Source organism: Centroberyx affinis, unplaced genomic scaffold (genome assembly GCF_046629955.1).
Source record: "Centroberyx affinis isolate AG114_WGS23_722 - 3 ecotype Tasmania unplaced genomic scaffold, CSIRO-AGI_Caff_v1 ptg007231l_1, whole genome shotgun sequence".
Classification (NCBI taxonomy): domain Eukaryota; kingdom Metazoa; phylum Chordata; class Actinopteri; order Beryciformes; family Berycidae; genus Centroberyx; species Centroberyx affinis.
In genome coordinates, this window is record NW_027283655.1 from 25,453 (window position 1) to 44,605 (window position 19,153).

The following is a 19,153-nucleotide window of genomic DNA, read 5'->3' on the forward strand; positions in this document are numbered from 1 at the left end:
CAATTTCAGTAGCATGCTTTTTACCATTAGATGTCAGGCTTTACACAGATGTGGGTTTGAGGTTTAGTTTAAAAAACTGCTGTAACCAAGGAGTGACGTCTTTTGCACAAGGTGTCTCTAGTTAATTTGATTAGAAATCAACAAAATGGACCAGACTACTTGACTGCAGAGTGATATGATTAGATGAATGTGAGACAGTGGTCTGTTATCCAGAGTTAACAGACCTCAGAATGGCGTTTACTGGCCAATCAGAATTGTGTATTCCCCAAAGCCGTGTAACAAAGCAGAATTACCACCCAGTAGTTTGAGGATGAACTGTGATTTGAATCTCTCTGTGCCTTCTGCTCTTTGTTAACAGAGGTGTGTGACAGTCCGCTGGTGTCCAACCTGCTGCCGTCGTCCTTCAGAAGCTCCTCCCAGCTGTCCAACATCCACGGGCCGGGCTTCGCCAAGCTCAACAGGAGAGAAGGTGAGTTACAGATATACTGCGACCCATGGCCGGGTTTTGGCTACAGTGTATGATTGGGCTAAAGTGTGAACTTAAATGTGATTGCAGGGTTGATTTTCTTTTTCTTGCCTGCCTTAGATGGTGTTTTTTTTTTTTTAAATGCAGGGAGGGTTGAGGTGCTCTCTTTCAGCATTACCTCCTTCACATTCATACAGATGCACACGGTCACACCTGGGAGCTGCCTGGTACATCCACAGTCTTCCGCTGTACAGATTCCACAGCAGCAGTTGGGAGTTACATGCTTTGCTCAAACACCTCACTGGTAGCTGTTTCCCAAGCCGATTTTCCCAGCTGATCTGGGATTTAAACAGACAAGCCAGCTCCTCTGAACTCCAGGCTGCCGGCGTCTCACGCTGTGTTTGAAGGGAATATCCTGTAGAATAGGTAGAAAGATTTTCCATAAGAAGAGAATTTAAGAAATGACCTGATATCATCATGCTCAGCTTGGGCATCATTACATGCTCCTGATGTTATTCTCCATAAGAAGCATGCCCTCCTCCTTCAGGCCAGGGAGAAGTCAGCTGAAACTCAGTGTGATCCTACTATTCTAGCTATCTTTTAGCATTTAAAATTAGCATTTTAACATCCAGTAATTATTAACACATTCATTTTGAGACATTAGTATAATAGCTGTAAACAAACAAGACCACTGCCAGGAAGATTGGTAGCCTCTACACTGCATTTTATATTGTGTGCCACTGAGTTAGATTTGCTGGATTACTTTATGGCACAAAGAGATATTGCTTTACGGCACAAAACAGGAAGAGGGCTGTTCTTCCAGTGCGAACACAGCTAAAGCTTTCAGAGGGAAAGGCTGATAGAAAGATCACTTCTCATGTGTTTATTCTCTTCATGAAGCTGAAGAGAAAACAAACGCACTATTTGCAACAGGGTTTTTGGGAACTTTTGAGAGGCACTACCGCTAACAACACAATTAGGGTGGGATAGAGGCTGCCAATTGTCACATTTGTTTCCAGTAGGTATCACAGTTCATTTCAAATTTATGTATTGATTTTAAAATGTTACACGTTACTTGTGTGGTAGGCATTTAGTTGTTTTTATACCATTCCCCTCCTTGCTGAGGTTTGATATTATTTTTGGTATTACTTATTATGTTGTCATGTGTTACATATTGTTTTGAAAAAGCCATGGAAAAAAACATGGGATCGCGGCACTCCAAAAATATCAATTACAGCTAGACTTTTTATTTATTTATACTGTTTTTATTTTGACTTCATTGAGTTATGTTGTGTTTGTTTGTTTCTTTTCTGGGGTGTGAACCCCTCTGGAGTGTGTGTGTGTGTATGTAGTCGAGGAGGGGGGGGCTTCTTGTTTTCTCTCCATCTTTTCCCCCCAATATTTTTATTACTTGTGCAGATAAAATAAACCAAGAAACCAAGAAATCTCCCCTCTGTTGCTAAGGAGCTGTTCTGCTCACCTCAGCGCAGGAGAGAGGCTTCGCTTCCCCACAGGAAACAGAGCGAGGAACATCAAAGACGAGCCTCAGCCTGATTCTCACGGAAAGACACACACTTCAGAGGATAGATAGATAGATAGATAGATAGATAGATAGATAGATAGATAGATAGATAGATAGATAGACAGAGCGCACAGTGGTTACTGCCACACATACAGACACAAATTGGAGGTATATTGGAGTAGTACATCACAGACTTCACAAAAGGTCGCCTCCTGTCACCAGAAGAATAAATCTGAATTGGCCACTACTGCACCTATGTGAAATTTCAAGAAGAAGTTGTGTGCTGCAGGCTTTGAGAAAACAAAGCTCTCTCTCGGAGCGCTGCGGCAAGAAAAGGTATCAGAGACGAAAACCCGATGGAAGCGCTGTGATGTCTTTGTCTTTGACACATGAGAGGATCTGAATGATTTGCACCACCTGGGAGGCTGCAGGAAGCTCAGCCGGCGGGTTGCCGTCTCCTCGGTGTGTTTGATGGTGGAGGCTGTGAGCAAACACAACCGTCGTGTTCCTCCGCTACAGTCGGCCCGCTCGCTCTGTTTGCTGATCTGAGCTTTATCTGGGTAAAGGAGGATCAGTTGGATCTGAGTGTCAGTAGGTGGGTTAGTTTAGATTATTTGCACAGTGATAAAACACAGAAGCAAAGTGATTAAAAAAAAACAATGAAACAAACAAACAAAGAAAGTGTTCAGTCTGTGGAACAAAAGGACACTGGAGAGATGTGCTTCTGGTTTTTGTAGTTTTTATTTGGCACCCCAACAAAGAAACTAAACTTAAAATACGCTCCACTAGTGTTGGAATAACAACTGATCTGTTTTCTGAGTCTTCACTGCCTTTTCAGGACACTTAACATTCACATGAGCAAATGCTCAGACAGTTTTAGAGAGGGGATTACTGAGCCTGGAAGTGGCCCTGTAGGGATTTTTTTTTTTTTCTGGTGACAAAGACTAATGCCTAATTTATGCGCACAACTTGCTATTATTTGCACCTGATCTGTCCGAGTCGAGTCGAGTCTCAAACCATGTGCCATGGAGGGCCAAGAGTGGGAAGGTTTTCAGGTGATTTCACTGAGTAGCACACCTTCAACCAAGAGAACTAAATCAGTGAAATCACCTGTGGTGCGCTTTCATTATTCGTTTTAACCTGCTCCTTCACTTCCCCTCGTTCACTTCACCCTATGCAATACGGAAATCCCCACCGCCATCTTAAGTGCTGTTCCACACTCTGATAACTCAAGTGAACTTTCTAAGATCGACCCTTCCAGGGCGGAGGGAGCAAATCAACAATGATCTAGACTTCAGGAGCGTATAAGTCTAAGTTAACAAACGACATTTAGAGGATTTAGACTGACAGCATGTATGAAATTAACTCATCTGCAATAATTTATTACTCATTGTTCTTTATCATTTATTATTAATTATTAGGCCAGCTTAAGGGCATGTGTGTTCAGTTTTAAATATTCTGCACCCCCTCTGACTCCGCCCCCTTCTCTGACTCCGCCCCCTGCTCTGCAAGTGGCCACTCGTGTGACCTATGGTGCTGCATATTACCGAGTGGTGAGCGAGGGCCTGTTAATGACAAATGAAACACAGTGCTCTAGTGTTTAATTGGAATGAAAACCTGCAGACTCTCAGTTTGAAACCCCTGGTACAGCCATCAGCTCTCATTATCCTTGTCGATTGTTTCTTGCTAACAATAACACCTTGGAGAGCAAGAATTGTCAGTATGCAATGGCTCGATAACTCATTCAATTCACTCATTTGTGTATCCATTGTACCTTTCAAAAGCCTGATTTAATGAAATAAACTTTTTTGCGACAGAAATCAGGCCAGTTAAACTAAAAAAAATACATCACTGCAATCAACTGAATTCAACTAATTAAGTCATGTTGGTAAAATCTGTTTGAAAATCCAGCACATGCTTTAAATCACAGACATATTTTATTAAATTGTGGGCACATGTTAATTTGTTTGCACAAATTTTATTATAATTATGAAAATGAGGGTATGAATTAATCAAAAGGAAACAATATGTACCTTGTGCATGTGAGTTAATTAAAGCTTCACCTCCACAGCAGCATCTCCTGCCCTGGATGTCGAACTCTTTGTCCTACTGAGATAATTGGCTGCAGGTGCGGCTGGTTGCCTCGTCCTGACGGGCTTCACCTGGCTCTCCACCAACACCCAGTCTCCGCCTCGCACACTACACAAACAAACAAAACAACAACAACAAGTACAGATGACGTATAGACCTAAATAATGTGATTTCAGCTCTCTGGCTCCCTGGTTGATCAACTGCCTCAATCCTTTTTTATGGGCAGTCGGTAACATTCAGTTTCCTTGGCTTGCTAATTAACATTAGCAACTGATTATGGGAGTTTGAAGTATGAAAAATCACAACAAAAATTATATGATTTATATATATTTATTTTCACAATATCACAACTTTAAAATTGTTTTTTTAATTAGATACTGCTCAATAAAGAACAGACCAAGGTTCACTCTTGTTGATGTGATGATGATCAGGTGGGACACAGTGTAAAAAACAATTATCATAATTAACTAGTGCAAAATCATTTCTGTAGTATTTTATTACAGTTTTTCTCGACTGCTCAAACACATTTTCTGAAACATTGTCAACGTTCTCAAAACGGCAAGTGCAAATTCCACAACAGTTTACCCGTCAAAACAGATGGAAATCTGACGGAGACGGACGCATCATCAGCGTTGTCCGGACAACAGACAGCTCTCATTGAAAATGAACTGAAAAGAAGGTAGACGGACAGACAAAATGGATCAGTGTGGCCGCTGCCTAAACCTCCCTAATACTGACATGAACTGCTCAGCCGGACTGAGGAATGGGAGTCAAAATCTGTGGGTGATCAGCAAACCATACCACATAATTTGGCAAGTCATCCATAACCAACTGTCTCTCGTTCTCAGAAATCAGATCCCTGTAAAGTGCATCCAAGAAATCCAGGAGATGTTGCATGGTGTAGGGCTCAATGATGGGGATGAGGGTAATTACACCAAGATATGGCAGCACATTACAGTATGTTCTCCCACGCTGGCCTGGCACATCCAGTGACTCGGTGACCTAGTATGATGTTTCTGCATCACTCTCTACAAGATACAAAAGCAGTTTAGCACTTCTACCCACCGGTCTCGGGCTTCTTTTTTAGGAACAAATCCTGTTTCTCCTTTAATGCGAGGAAACGGCTTGTTGCTGCTACGTTCTTGCCTCTCCTGGACTATGGGGATGTTTTGTATATGAATGCCTCAGCTCACTCTCTTCATCTGTTGGACTCTGTCTATTACAGAGCTCTGAGATTCATAACCGATTGTAAACCCCTCACACACCATTGTACTCTGTATTCTTTAGTCAACTGGTCATCATTATCGATGCACAGAGCTTTGCATTGGTCCCAGGGCTTCATCACTCTCTCCATCCCCTCAGTCTGTACAGAACTTGGTAAAAAGTCCTTCTCCTGCTCTGCCCCCTCAACCTGGAACACGCTACAGCAGGAACTGAAGCTGTCCAGCTTGATTCCCCTAGGGGATTTTAAACTACTTCTACAAAATATGGAGAGAGCGTCTGTGGGGGTTTGCTCTTGTACATAGTAGTTAAAATCTGGTTACCACTTTGGCACTTTTGCACTTATAACTTTTATGATTTGTGATCTATCTTGTCTCTGTATTGAATGTCCTGTCTGTCTGTAACTTTGTGTTGTACTGCTGCTGTTGTCTGCCCAATGGCAATGGCAATTTATTTTTAAAGCGCATTTCATTACAAGTAAACTCAATGTGCTTTACATTGAAAGACAAAAAATACAGGCATAAAACATGAGAACAAAGGTAACATGAGCAACATAAATATAAGAATATAAGCATGAGTGAAATGCTGAAACAGAACCAATGAAGCATACACCCAACTTATATTAAACGTACCACACAGCAATAAAAACCCAATATAAAAAAAACAAAAAAAAAAACAGGTCTCTCTTGAGAATGAGACCCCGTGTCTCAATGAGATTACCTGTCTAAATAAAGGTTTAATAATAATAAAATTACAAACACGTTTTGCAGCCAAGCTTTGTTCAAACCCACAGAACTTTATTTTAAATTCTAGTCCAGATCCTAAGGTTTCCAAAGATACCAAATATGTCATTATAAATTACAGGGAAATGTGTATAAAATGATGCACAAACATCTAGATTTTTTCCATTTGCTGTAATGGTGCAGTGATAAAGAATGGCACCTTGGGTTTAAATATTTCACTCAATATAAGGAGCTATAGCTTCAATTAAGCGTTGAAGCGAGCAGAATATGGGGAGCGTATCTATGTTCCCAGGGTCCTATGTTCCCCAGATTTATATGGCACATAATGGGAACATGACAAAGGGTCCTATGTTTAACCCTAACCCTAACCCCTAACCCAAACTAACCATATTAAGCGAATACAGAGCTGGGGAACATGTTTTTTAGGTTCCTATTATGTGCTATATAGAGCTGGGGAACATAGGACCCTGGGAGAGCACATATGTAGAACTGGGGAACATAGGACCCTTTGTCATGTTCCCATTATGTTGCATATAAATCTGGGGAACATAGGACCCTGGGAACATAGGAATGACTCCCAGAAGGGGTGTGTGACGTCATACAGTATGAACAAATATTTTTTCTAACTTTGAAGCAATTTAATTTAATAAAGATTTAAGGGGAAACTCAGGGTGCAAGGGGTTAAAAAAAACAAAAACATTCAAATCACACAGTTACAGTGAAGTACACATACAGACACATAAAGACATTACAGTAGCGTAGTGGATGCTATCTCAGTCTTCACTCTGTCACTAACTCCCTGTGGAGTTACTTCATTTCCATGCAATTCCTCTTTAGCAGCCTATCTATGGCAGAGAGGCTGATGGGTTTGATGTTTTGACAGATGCCACTCATCATTCATCATATGATCGCACTCTGGATCTCTCTTAGTGTGAAGGCATTGTTTGCCGTCACCATATTGTACATTTCCTTCCTCTTGTTGAGGTGTGAAAACTGCTCTTCTGCCTCCAGCGGGGGAGATCGTGGTTCAATCCTATTAAATACAGTACAATAAAAACAGTTGGAATTGATGAATTCAGTAATGTCAATGTGTTCTACATGAATTCTGAAACGTTATGCATTGACAGAGTTTACTGGAATACTGTGAAGAAATGTGTTGTATGATACACACAACAAAAGATGGATAGCTGAAGTCTTTGGGGTCTGTTTTTGTTTTTGTTTGTTTTGTGTTTTTGTGTTGTATATTGTTGTTTTTATGGAATTTTAAAATGTATGCATGGTTGTATGTAAGTGTATGGTTGTATTTTGTAAATGCATATATGTATGAGTATGAGTATGAATGTATGGGTGCATGTGTGTATATAGATATGTATAGTTTTACATTTTTATGATGTACAATCATGTATAGATATATTTCTATTTTTATTAATGTAAATTCTGCTTCTATTCAGTTGTTAACTGTGAGCATGAATACTAATAAACTCAAACTCAAACACCTGCTTTCTCCCTTGCATGCATTCCTGCTTTTCCCACCACGCCGCAGCTATCCCATCATGCTCCACGCAAACGGTCTGCCGCTTCTCATTGTAAATGAAAGGAGGCAGCAGGCCACCGACTTAACTGTGGCCCGTATGTCCCGTATTTGAAATATTTGAGCGGCCTTTGCCTTCCTCTGCTTCTTCCTCGTCCTCCGACCAAACCGCCACGTTGTCTAACCCTGCCTCCTCCTGTCTGTTCCGTATTCAGGAACTGTTGTAAAATTCACTTGTGCCCTTGCAGTATAAATAAATAAAGAATAAGTAGGTTAGTGATTGAGCTTAACTCTCTACAGGTGGGCCTGACAATCATTGAACCGCTCCTACTCTCCACTCTCACAACATGCTAAACCACACCCCGCTTATTGACTGTTGGTTGTACTACAGTATATTGGATGTAAGAATTTGCACAATGACCATATGTGTGTAAATGCATGTGAGAGAGGCAAGGCAAGGTAAGGCAAGTTTATTTATATAGCACATTTCAGCAACAAGGCAATTCAAAGTGCTTTACATAAAACATTAAAAGCATCGAGACAAAGTGAAAAAGATAAAATTCATATAAAAGAACAAGCAAAATGCATTGCATTAAAAGAATCAAATCAAGTAAAATAGAAAGATATTTTTACCCTCCCTAAAGGAAACACAGAATCAAGCAGCGTTACTTCTTGGTATTGACTAGTCACTCTCACACTGGTGGCACTGTCAACCAGTATACGATTAAGTGTGCCTTACCTCTTCAAAGATAATCACAACTTAAAAGACCTTTTGTCGGCCTCACCTGACAAAAATATGTATAGCGCTATAACTTAGAAGAGAGATAGAATTCAATAGAAAAACAGTGTAATCCATTTCGATCAGTAAGACTTACTCAAGTGAATACTGTGTGCCAAATGTGGCAAAACCATTTACAGGTTTGGATAAACGTGATTCACATTTGCATTTTCTTGTGTGAGAGCAATGAGAAAAAATTATGTTGCGCTGTGAGCAAATGAGTCAACGGTGTGAGGTATTTCACACACTGTTTCCTTTGAACTTTGATACTCATTTGAGGATTGTGTTTAAGCAGTTGAGGAAAACTGTAAAATACGATTTCATTGCCCTTAGGATGACTCACTACTTCAATAATAAAACCCATAATGTGTGTTACTTTTATGCCAGCAACCATTTGGCAAGAGTAAGAATAATTTTTTTCAAGTGGGGGTTATCTCTTTTTCTTCCTTCTATCTTCTATAGCCTAGGTATTTTTGTATATTGCTGATAGATAGATAGATAGATAGATAGACAGATAGATAGATGGGAAAAATCTACATAATCCCAGCTGTTTTCTGTAGAAATCAGTGAATAAATGAACGTCTCCTGCTCATTTACAGCTCCTCTAGCTGCTGCTAACGCTCCTCATCCTCCGGTCGTCCTCGGAGGAGCAGCCTTGTTCTGAGTTAATTTACCAGCAAAATGAGCAGAAAGTGTCAGGAGCCCCGAAGTACAACCCACAGCCCCGTTTAAGAAGTTTAAGAGAAAGCTCCAAACTGCTTTAACTTTTCTCCGAGTGCTCTGCAGTCTTGTTCCAGTATTAACCTGTGCATTAACCTAGGAGAAGAGCATTGTAAACACACAGAAATACTTTGTGAGCACGTAATGAAAATCTCCCTAATACATTAATGTACTTGCAGGGGTTTAACACAGTGCAGATACAGTTACAGTTTGTACTCTTTGTACTTTGCACTGTGTGATCCTGACAGGCTCTGACTGTCTGTCTGCCAGTCTCTCTCTTCAACTGCCTGTGTCTTCCTCTGCCTGTCTCTTCCCTTTCTTCCTGACTGTTCCCGTCTCTCTCTCTCTCTCTCTCTCTCTCTCATCCGTCTGTCAGCGGCTGGCAGGCGGAATAATGGTGCATTATTGATGACCAAAGGGACTATTCGTTAGTTATCTGTCTGTTTCTTACGATGAAGCCTCATTCTCCTTCGACACTAGCGCTTAACGTCCACTAAGACATCTTTGGCGGCAACTGTCTGCTTCTCTTCGTCCAAAATTTGCAAGGACAGGGAGTTCTGATCACAGACATTTCCGCATATCGGCTACAATGTAAACAGCTATCTGAAAAATCAGTGGTGGAAAGTAACTAAGAACATTTACTCTAGTACTGTACTTAAGTACAAGTTTGAGATACTTGTACTTTACTTGAGTATTTCCATTTGATGCTACTTTATACTTCCACTCCATTACATTTCAGAGGGAAATATTGTACTTTCTACTCCACTACATTTATTTGACAGCTTTAGTTACTTTTCAGATGGAGATTTGACACAATGGATAATATAACAAGCTTTTAAAATACAACACATTGTTAAAGATGAAACCAGTGGTTTCCAACCTTTTTGGCTTTTGACGTCTTACAAAAAGCAATGTGTAGTCGGGGTCACATTTCAGATGTCTATGAGTTGTTAACAGCTCCACCAAATAGTGATTTTTCCCTCTAAACCTCACATGGTTTCATTTCAATAAATGTTCAAATGATCCAATATTTCAGCAAAAATCAAAGATTAGAGAAAAAGTCAAAAAACTGAAAACAGATTTATGTATCGGAACTTTGTTTTTTCTTCTTTCCTCTCCCATTAATCATCTCACGACCCCTCAGATTTTTCTGGTGACCCTTTGGAGGGGCCCGACCCCTAGGTTGGGAACCACTGGACTAAACTAGCTAACTGTATATAAAGTAGTTCAAACTAGCTCCACCTCCAGCAGCTACAACAGCAACATGCTGCTTACACACTGATGCTTCACTATTAATAATCTAATGATGTCACATATAATAAAATATCAGTCAGAGGGACCAAACCACTTCTTTTACTTTAATACTTTAACTACATTTTGCTGCTAATACTTATGTACTTTTACTTAAGTAGGATTTTTCATGCAGGACTTTTCCTTGTAATGGAGTATTTTTACATTGCTGTATTGGTACTTTTACTTAAGTAAAGGATCAGAGTACTTCTTCCACCACTGTGAAAAATAGACTTCATTATTCAATTAATTGTTAAACTAGACTGGGCTAGATGAAACTGTCAGTCATCAGAGTTGTGACTCAATACCACAATCTCTGCTTCAAGGCCAATTTATGCTTCTGCGTCAAAGTGTCGCCGTAGCTACTTACTTTCACCTCTTGTAGGAGAAAAATTAGTCTCATCCTTATGGGTCAAAATGAATGAGCAAAGGTTCAAGAGTCTTCTGTGGATTCATTATTCAGACATGTCTGGAGAGAAAACCTTAAGCAAACACTTCAGTAGGCTGTGGGATATTCTCTGACAAAGGGTAGAAATGTCAAGTTTCTTTATACACTTCAGCATGTATAGTTGCTTTGTTTGTCCTTTTCTAAGAAATATATGTATGGCTAATGTAATATGCACACTTCAAACTAGTCAAAACCAGATCTACAATACACACTAACATAAAGTCTATTCTTACATGATTGTCTCTAACAATGAACACTAGTCTGAGGGCTAAACTTCGAATATCATGTGGAAGTCATACATGCACTCATGACAGCTGCATGACTTCTTCATGTGATCAGGACATGATCACATGAAGATCCTTTACTGAATACTCCACTATGATATTCAGGGCAAATGACACAATGTTCTATTTTTTTTCCTACACTCTCCAAAAATGTAGCTGCACGTAGAGCGAGGCAACACTGCGAGAACTGTGATTGGCCCGCTTCGTATTTCCTCCTGCCTGTATCCGGTTGATGTCCGCGAAGACAACGGAGCAGACTGAAGAGAGATGAGCTGAGGAGTTTAGCAAATATATTGACTTTTAGATCTCCAAATTATAAAGACTACCAGATGTCACTGAATTTGTGGCGAGAAATATCCAGAACATGAGTTTCAAAGAATGTAAACACTACTACTTCTTCTGTTATTACTTCACCACACTGCCGTACACTTTTGGTTGTCTACACCAGTGGTTCTCAACCTTTTTCATATCAAGGACCCCCAATTTAGTCCACATTAAGGTCACAGACCCCCATTTGATGAGATTTTGTCTCTCAGACTCATATCTGACAATATTTTCTATTGTTAGATATGATTTTGTCCAGAATTCCAGGACTATCTTTATTGTAGGCAGAGATAACAGTGAAACTATGATCAGAACAGTCATTATTCTACATTCTCTAATTGCGTTAACTTATTGTAAATGAAATAATGGTGAAGTTTAATAATTCATCAATTTGCTGGGGACCCCCTGGAACCCCCTCAAGGACCCCTGGTGGTCCCCGGATCCCACGTTGAGAACCACTGGTCTACACACACAATCATCAGCGCCATAAATGTTCACAACAGCCTTTAGCAGTATTTTTAGAGGAAAAGGAAAGTCTGTTCCAAACATTAAATTTCCTTGTTAGTCGTTTGTTGTCACTGAGTGGTAATTATTTATTGGTGGTTGCTCTTCCAGTTCACCCGAAAAGTCAATTTATTCTCAGATTGCAGTGGTTATTTCAGCAATAAGCCTCTGTGTCTGGCCTCTTAGCTGGTCTAATATCACTGTAAGCAACAGCCTCTCATGACTTACTGCTTTTAGAAAACGGCCATAACAAACCATTATAATAAAACAAATAAAAAGATACACACATAAGTAGCGGCATGAGTGGTGATTTTCTGTTACCGCTCTAATATCTAAATTAACTGTTATGCACAGTCACAGCGGTGCTTTTATTGGGTATTTTACAACCGGTTTGAATGTGACTCAGCCAAAAAGCACAGAGGACTGAATCTATCTGTTTTGTAATTAGTTTTTCTCACTGCTCTCGCCGCTCTCTGCCCCTCCCCTCCTTGCTTAAAGGGAAAATCCAGCCTTGGATAGTTTTACACTGTTAGATATCATCTGTTCAGTGTGTGGCCAGGAGTTATTTTGTGATGAAGTGTTGTAATTTACTTTTTTTGGTGAACCCACTTTCCCTCAACCTGCCTCGTCTACTTCTACCTCACTTAGTGCTTTCCTACATTTCCTTAAATATTATTACATATATAAATAAATATATATCACCAATAGCTGTATTCACAGGTGAAAATGTCATTTTCACAGGGGAAAATCCTCATGTTCACATATGAAAACCAACATGTGTGTGTGTCCAAAAAGCATGTGCTTTGAATTCACATGTGGGTTTTCACATGTTGACAGATTGAGAGGAATACAGACTGCATGTGTATGTTTGACGCTGAAATGGTTTATTTTCTCTCCCTCTGCATGTGTGTGTGTGTGTGTGTGTGTGTGTGTGTGTGTGTGTGTGTGTATATGGGGTACACACGCTCTATAGGGCAGTATGCAGTAGCCACCTCCTTTAGAATCTGTCCATCTGGTGCTTAGACTCTGAAATGTCGCTTTGGTCTGACTCAGCACTTTCACTTGCACGCACACACACACACACACACACACACGGCATTTTCATTATTCAAAGTGTCTTCATCTCGTGGTTCCATCACCTCCCAGGTTTCTACCCCGGCTCTCCGATGCTTGTAGTATGAAGGTCTATGCAGCTTCTATTCTGTACAGATCAAACACAAACGTTGATAGAGCATTAGAAACTAAACCATGGAACCGTTTGTCTGATGAAATTAGCTTAGCAAGACATGTCTTCACACACAGCTAAAGACTCATTTTCATGAATTTGCATTTATAATTGAAAGCTTGTTTTTGCTCTCATTAATGCAGTGATTGTGTTAATTTGTCACTGTTAACAAATTACAGGCTTTAAAGGAGTCAGTGTGTATTAATAGATGTGCTGTTTCTTTTATTCTCCTTTTATTTTCCAACACTCTTAACTGGCTTTGTTAAGAAAAGTTCCTTGCAGTAAATATTGTTTTTATCAATATCCCTCATTCTAGTTTTATAACAGCCGGATGTGTTTTTAGTTGAAGGTCAGCAATACTGCAGCCACACACACACACACACACACACACACAAACATACACACACACATACACACAAATCTGCAATGTTTGTCCTCTCATCCTAGTTTGATTAAAATGTAATAAATCACTTCTGAATGCTGGTATTTCTCTCTCTCCGTCTCTCTCTCTCTCTCTCTCTCTCTCTCCGTCTCTCTCTCTCTCTCTCTTTCTCTCCGTCTCTCTCTCTATTTCTCTCCATCTCTCTCTCTCTCTCTTTCTCTCGTCTTTCTCTCCATCTCTCTCTCTCTCTCTCTCTCTCTCAGGAGCTGGAGGTTGGTCTCCTCTCAGTTCAGACAGGTATCAGTGGCTGGAGGTGGACCTGGGTGGGCGGACCCAAATCACCGCTGTCGCCACGCAGGGTCGCTACGGCAGCTCTGATTGGCTGACGGCCTACCTGCTGATGTTCAGCGACACGGGACACAACTGGAAACAGTACCGACAGGAAGACAGCATAGGGGTGAGTGAGTCTGCTGTGATAAACAGTCCCAGACACTGTACTGTTACCGTAAGAAACAGTGGTGGAACAGGATCATTAAACAGTACCAGTAGGAAGACAGTGTAGAGGTGATTCTACTGTGATTCTACTGTTAGAGCAAGAGTTCGACCGATATTGGTTTTCGGAGGCCGATACTGGTATTTTTAGAGTGAAGTCGCTGATGTGTGCCGATGTGTTTTATTCCTGAAAGAAAGAGTTAATTTACAAAACAATAAAAACAATAACTGAACAATGAAATGAATAAACAAAGAAAATATAATGTCACTCCAGGTTGCACTAATTAAAATGTGACGTGATGTAAAAGTAAAACATGAAAGAAAAATGAAACTAGCGACATTGTAATTTTAAAAAGTAGATAATAATTGGTTACAAGAATGGAAAAACTATGTTACTAGTTATCAGAAAAAGGAAATCTGAATACACTGTAATAAACAGTCCCAAAAATACTATTCAAATCAGTTCTGGCAGATAGACAGTGCTAAAAACAGTATTGCTAAGTATCAGCAGCAAGAAAATATAGTCGTATTTACCACTTTGTGTGCTTGTTCATGTGTGCCCTACTGTAATTCTGATATTTCCAACATGACCTGAAGGCAGCATAAGACAACACCAATAAAGAGGTTAAAGAGGCTAAAGAATATAAAGCAACTAACAACCTATCTGTTAGATCAGTAACTGTACTGAAATTGGAACAGTAATGCCTTATATTACTCAGTTACAGGAAAAGCTAATGCGTTTACAGTAACAAATTACTTTGTAATGTGTTACTCCCAACACTGCTGCTGACTAGGGCTGCAAGATTAATTTAAAAAAATGCCTAAATCGGCTTTCAACAAGGTATTCTGCTCCTGTGCAGAATCCCTGACCAACAAATCAAGTTACACGTCAAAGAAAAGCTTGGCTTTTGTTCAAACTGACCAAATCCGAGACCATTGGCATTTCATTTTCTCTTTCTCATAGTTCTGTTTTACATTTTATTTCTGAACCCAGGGGTGGTATCACAGTGTTTACCACATTAAACTAGCCAGCTGGACAGTCAGAGTCTGTCAGGCGTTACCTCCCAGCTCCCGCTACAGACAGCAAACCGTCCCTGCTGCTGTGGAGAACAGCTTCAATTTAAAGTTGATGAGAGACAACGTCCTCACAGCGAGGGTACAACTAATGTCAGGCTGAGACTCTCTTTGAGGGAGAACAGAAAAGAGCTTCTCGCAGCTTAAAAGCTTGTTGATTTCACACTCAGCGTAAATCGTGGTAAATCCGCAGCATGCCTCAAAGTCCCTCTAAAGCTCCGCATATTAGTCAGACTAGTTTATTGTGTCTTTCGGAGAACGGAGACGACTGCTGAGCTGCTTCATCAGTCACAACTCCTTCAGGGCTTCGCCTCTCCGCTCAGCTCTCTCTCTTTCTCTCTCTCTGTCATTTTCTCTTCCTTTCTCCTCTTTTCTCTCCCTCTCTCTTTACTTCACATCCACCACTGAGGTTGTGAAGGAGTAGGCGGTGTTGGTAAGAACTGACATGGAGTGTATTTGTTTCTAATCAGAGCACAGAGCGTCTTGAAGTGTTTTTTTTTGTAGAGTTAAGAGAGGTTTTGCAACAAAGTGGAAAATACGACTCAGAAAGTCTGACTTTAATGCCGTAGGCTCTATATCCTTATTAAAAACCTTAAAAGAAAGATTTTGTGTCATTATCTAGATACTTCTGCTGGTGATGTGAGCTTAGGTCAGCAATATTTATCGTCCCAATGAACGCAAATAAGCCCATAGCACAATGGTTAAAAGTAATGTAACAAGTAGTGTTAAATAATTACTTTTCTCAGGGTGTAACAGGTGAAAGTAATTCATTAACTTTAAGAGAAGTAACAAGTAATATGCAATTTATAACTTTTTTCGGTAACACTTTAGATTAGGGAACACATTAACTATTAATACGTTTCTTATTAACATGCATATTAGAAGTGTATTGCTTCATTATTAGTCATTACAAACCACTTATTAGCACCTTTTTCTGCACTATTGTATTCTACAAGTAAACCTCATTAACTATGGTTTCTCCCTCAGTAGCCTCCTAATTAGTGCTTATAGCAGTCAGTAATGAAGTTGTTTGAATCGGGCTATTAGTCTGCTCAGTATGGGGCTTATAAGGTGCTAGTGTCTCATATAATTGAGGGAAATTGTTCATCTACTGAGGGAAAACCCATAGTTACTAGTTAATATGTGTTCCCTAATCTAAAGTGTTACCCTTTTTTCCCCCAGTAACGACACCAACACTGGTTACAGGGAAATTCTCTGTCTTTCCTTCTCTCAGACTCTCCCTCTCTCTCACTTTCCCTCTTTCCTTCTCTCTCTTTAGTCACAGACTTGCTGTTGGAGGATTTGCCACCTTGACTTAGGTCATATTTCAAAAGCCGATACCTCAACTAAATTAAATGCCGCTCTCCCCCCGCCCCCTCCTCTCCCCCCACCTCAGCAGGAAACAGAGTCGTTTGTGCAGCTTAACGCTCCGCCGCCCGACCTCAGCCGCTCCGAGCAGCGAGAACGGAGCGTTACGCAGAATTATGCGACGCTAATGAAGACGGTTTAACTCCACATGTTAGACAGATGAGCGAAGGTTTCAGAGGGAGCAGGAACACAGTTACACACACACACACATGCAGATGTGCATAAGTAGCCGCACAAAGACAGTGTCACATGCAAGCACACACACATACACAGACAGGCTTCAGTAAGCATACACACACACACACACATGTATACACAATACATTATACATACACATTCACACATAAAGACAAAGTGTCACATGCGAGCACAAGCACACACATACACAGACTTGACTAAGCACACACACACACACACATATAAGTATATGTAACATGCAAGCATACATGTGAAAATATATACTTGAGCACACACCCTCGCATGGCCGTGCACTCACACACACACACACACACACACACACACACACACACACACACACACACACACACAACCTCATCTCTCATTCCATCATTAGGTCTCCCTCCTACTTAAAATGAAATCCAATCCCACATACAAAGCGTTTCAGCCTAATAATTTTAATGTGATACTTTATTGATCACCCCCCCCCCACACACACACACACACACACGCGCGCGCGCGCACACACACACACACACAGGGAGGTCAGAGGTCAGGGTATCTTGCTCAACGACACTTCAGCAGCTGCCGGGTTAAATAAAGGTTACGTATGTAGACAATCTGGACTGGAGTGTAAATACAGGTTTAGTTTATTTGCATATAAATTATAAAACACCTGAAGAAGAAGAGAAGAACTAACAGTACGAAGTGTTTGTGTGAAACAATGCAATGGCAACAGGCCAAGGAAAGAAGAAAATCTAGATGGCAATCAGAGACAGAGGTGATTTGGGTGCAGAAACTAAATCACAAAGACATCAAGATTCAAATGGATACACAAAAACAAGATATCGTTTGCTTGTGTAACACCAATTAACCTCCATGTCATCTTTGAAAGAAATAGAGCTAGCTGGAAGGAATAGAGACTAGAAATAGAGGAACGGTATTCGTTTTTTTTTATAGAAAGTTTAAAGAAATGGCTAAGATCATGTCCGTCTTTGTGCTTAAAGGGAAAAAAAAGTCCAGATAGACTTTGCTAGGATCGAGGAGGTTAATAAATGCTAGTCTCCATGGACCAAGTGTTTACCAAAGCGTCAGATATATATAAAACTACAACTAGTGCTACAGAAATCTAATTTTCTACCTGATTGAGGAACCATTCACCGAAACGTGGCTCCATCAACACAATATTCCCTTCATTAAGAGGAAAATCAAACGTATCAGCTTTCACCGCGGCCCCTGGGAATGCAGTTCAACTTCAATGAGAAGATAAAAGCGAAGTGTTTACTCAGTCAGGAGTCAGCTTGTTTATGATTGTCAAGATCCAAAGACAGAGAGGCTTCGGTTTTTATCTCTGCGGAGCTGCAGGAACGAAATCCTGAACATGTTGACTCACAGTTAACCCGTAGAAAAAAGAACTTTACTTCAGCTCACTTTCAGTTTATTTTTAATGTAAAAAATGAGCAAGTATACTTTTATTTTACTTACGCTGAACTTTAACAAGTTCACTCCAGTGCACTTTTAGTATACTTGTTCACTTACGTACTTGCAGTTTACCCAGAAGTATATTTTAGTACACATATAGTATTTGTGTGAGTCAACTTCATGTATACTAAAAGTATACAGATATAAACTTAAATTGACTATTTCAGTCCCAACAAGTATACTGGTAGTGTACTTTGAGTCGACTTAAAGTATACTTAGAAGTATACTTTTGTAAACTAAAAAGTGGGCCAGTTTAGTTCCAAGGAGTAACAAAAAAAGTCTACTTATAAGTACAAGGTAGTATACTTTTTAAACTTAAGTATACCGTCAAAGGTAGTAATTTTTTTCGTAGACATGGATGGATGGATGGATGGATGGATGATGGATGGATGGATGATGGATGGATGGATGATGGATGGATGGATGGAGGATGGATGGATGGATGGATGGATGGAGGATGGATGGATGGATGGATGATAGATGATGGATGGATGGATGGAGGATGGATGGATGGATGATGGATGGATGGATGATGGATGGATGGATGATGGATGGATGGATGGATGGATGGATGGATGATGGATGGATGGATGGAGGATGGATGGATGGATGGATGGATGGAGGATGGATGGATGGATGATGGATGGATGGATGGATGATAGATGATGGATGGATGGATGGAGGATGGATGGATGGATGGATGGATGGATGGATGATGGATAGATGGATGGACAGACAGAAGCTAACTTGCTGCTGCTGATGTGTTTCCAGGCTTTTCCAGGCAACAGTAATGCAGACAGTGTGGTTCAGTACAAGCTGCAGCAGCCGGTGATCGCTCGCTTCCTCCGCCTCATCCCTCTGGACTGGAACCCCAACGGGCGGATCGGACTCAGGCTGGAGACCTACGGCTGTCCCTACAGTAAGCTTTGGCCTCGTTTGGTTCATTTTATTTGCACATACAGATGATAAACACTGGAAAAAGGGCGAAGAACTACATACAAAATTGTGAAAGTAAGACAAAGAAACCCGAA

The 19,153-nt window shown here is 40.4% G+C and overlaps 1 protein-coding gene across 1 annotated transcript in view; it reads left to right on the forward strand.

The window, feature by feature from the left end:
- Nucleotides 1-366: 366 nt before the first annotated feature.
- LOC139639405 (contactin-associated protein-like 5) overlaps nt 367-19,153 on the forward strand; it is a gene marked incomplete at its 3' end in the record, with an annotated part of 48,214 nt that continues 29,427 nt past the window's right edge. Inside the window, exons 1-3 of the mRNA XM_071513498.1 lie at nt 367-469; nt 13,793-13,986; nt 18,894-19,041. Of these exons, the coding sequence (XP_071369599.1) occupies nt 13,930-13,986; nt 18,894-19,041 (205 nt within the window). The remainder of the gene's footprint in view (nt 470-13,792; nt 13,987-18,893; nt 19,042-19,153) is intronic.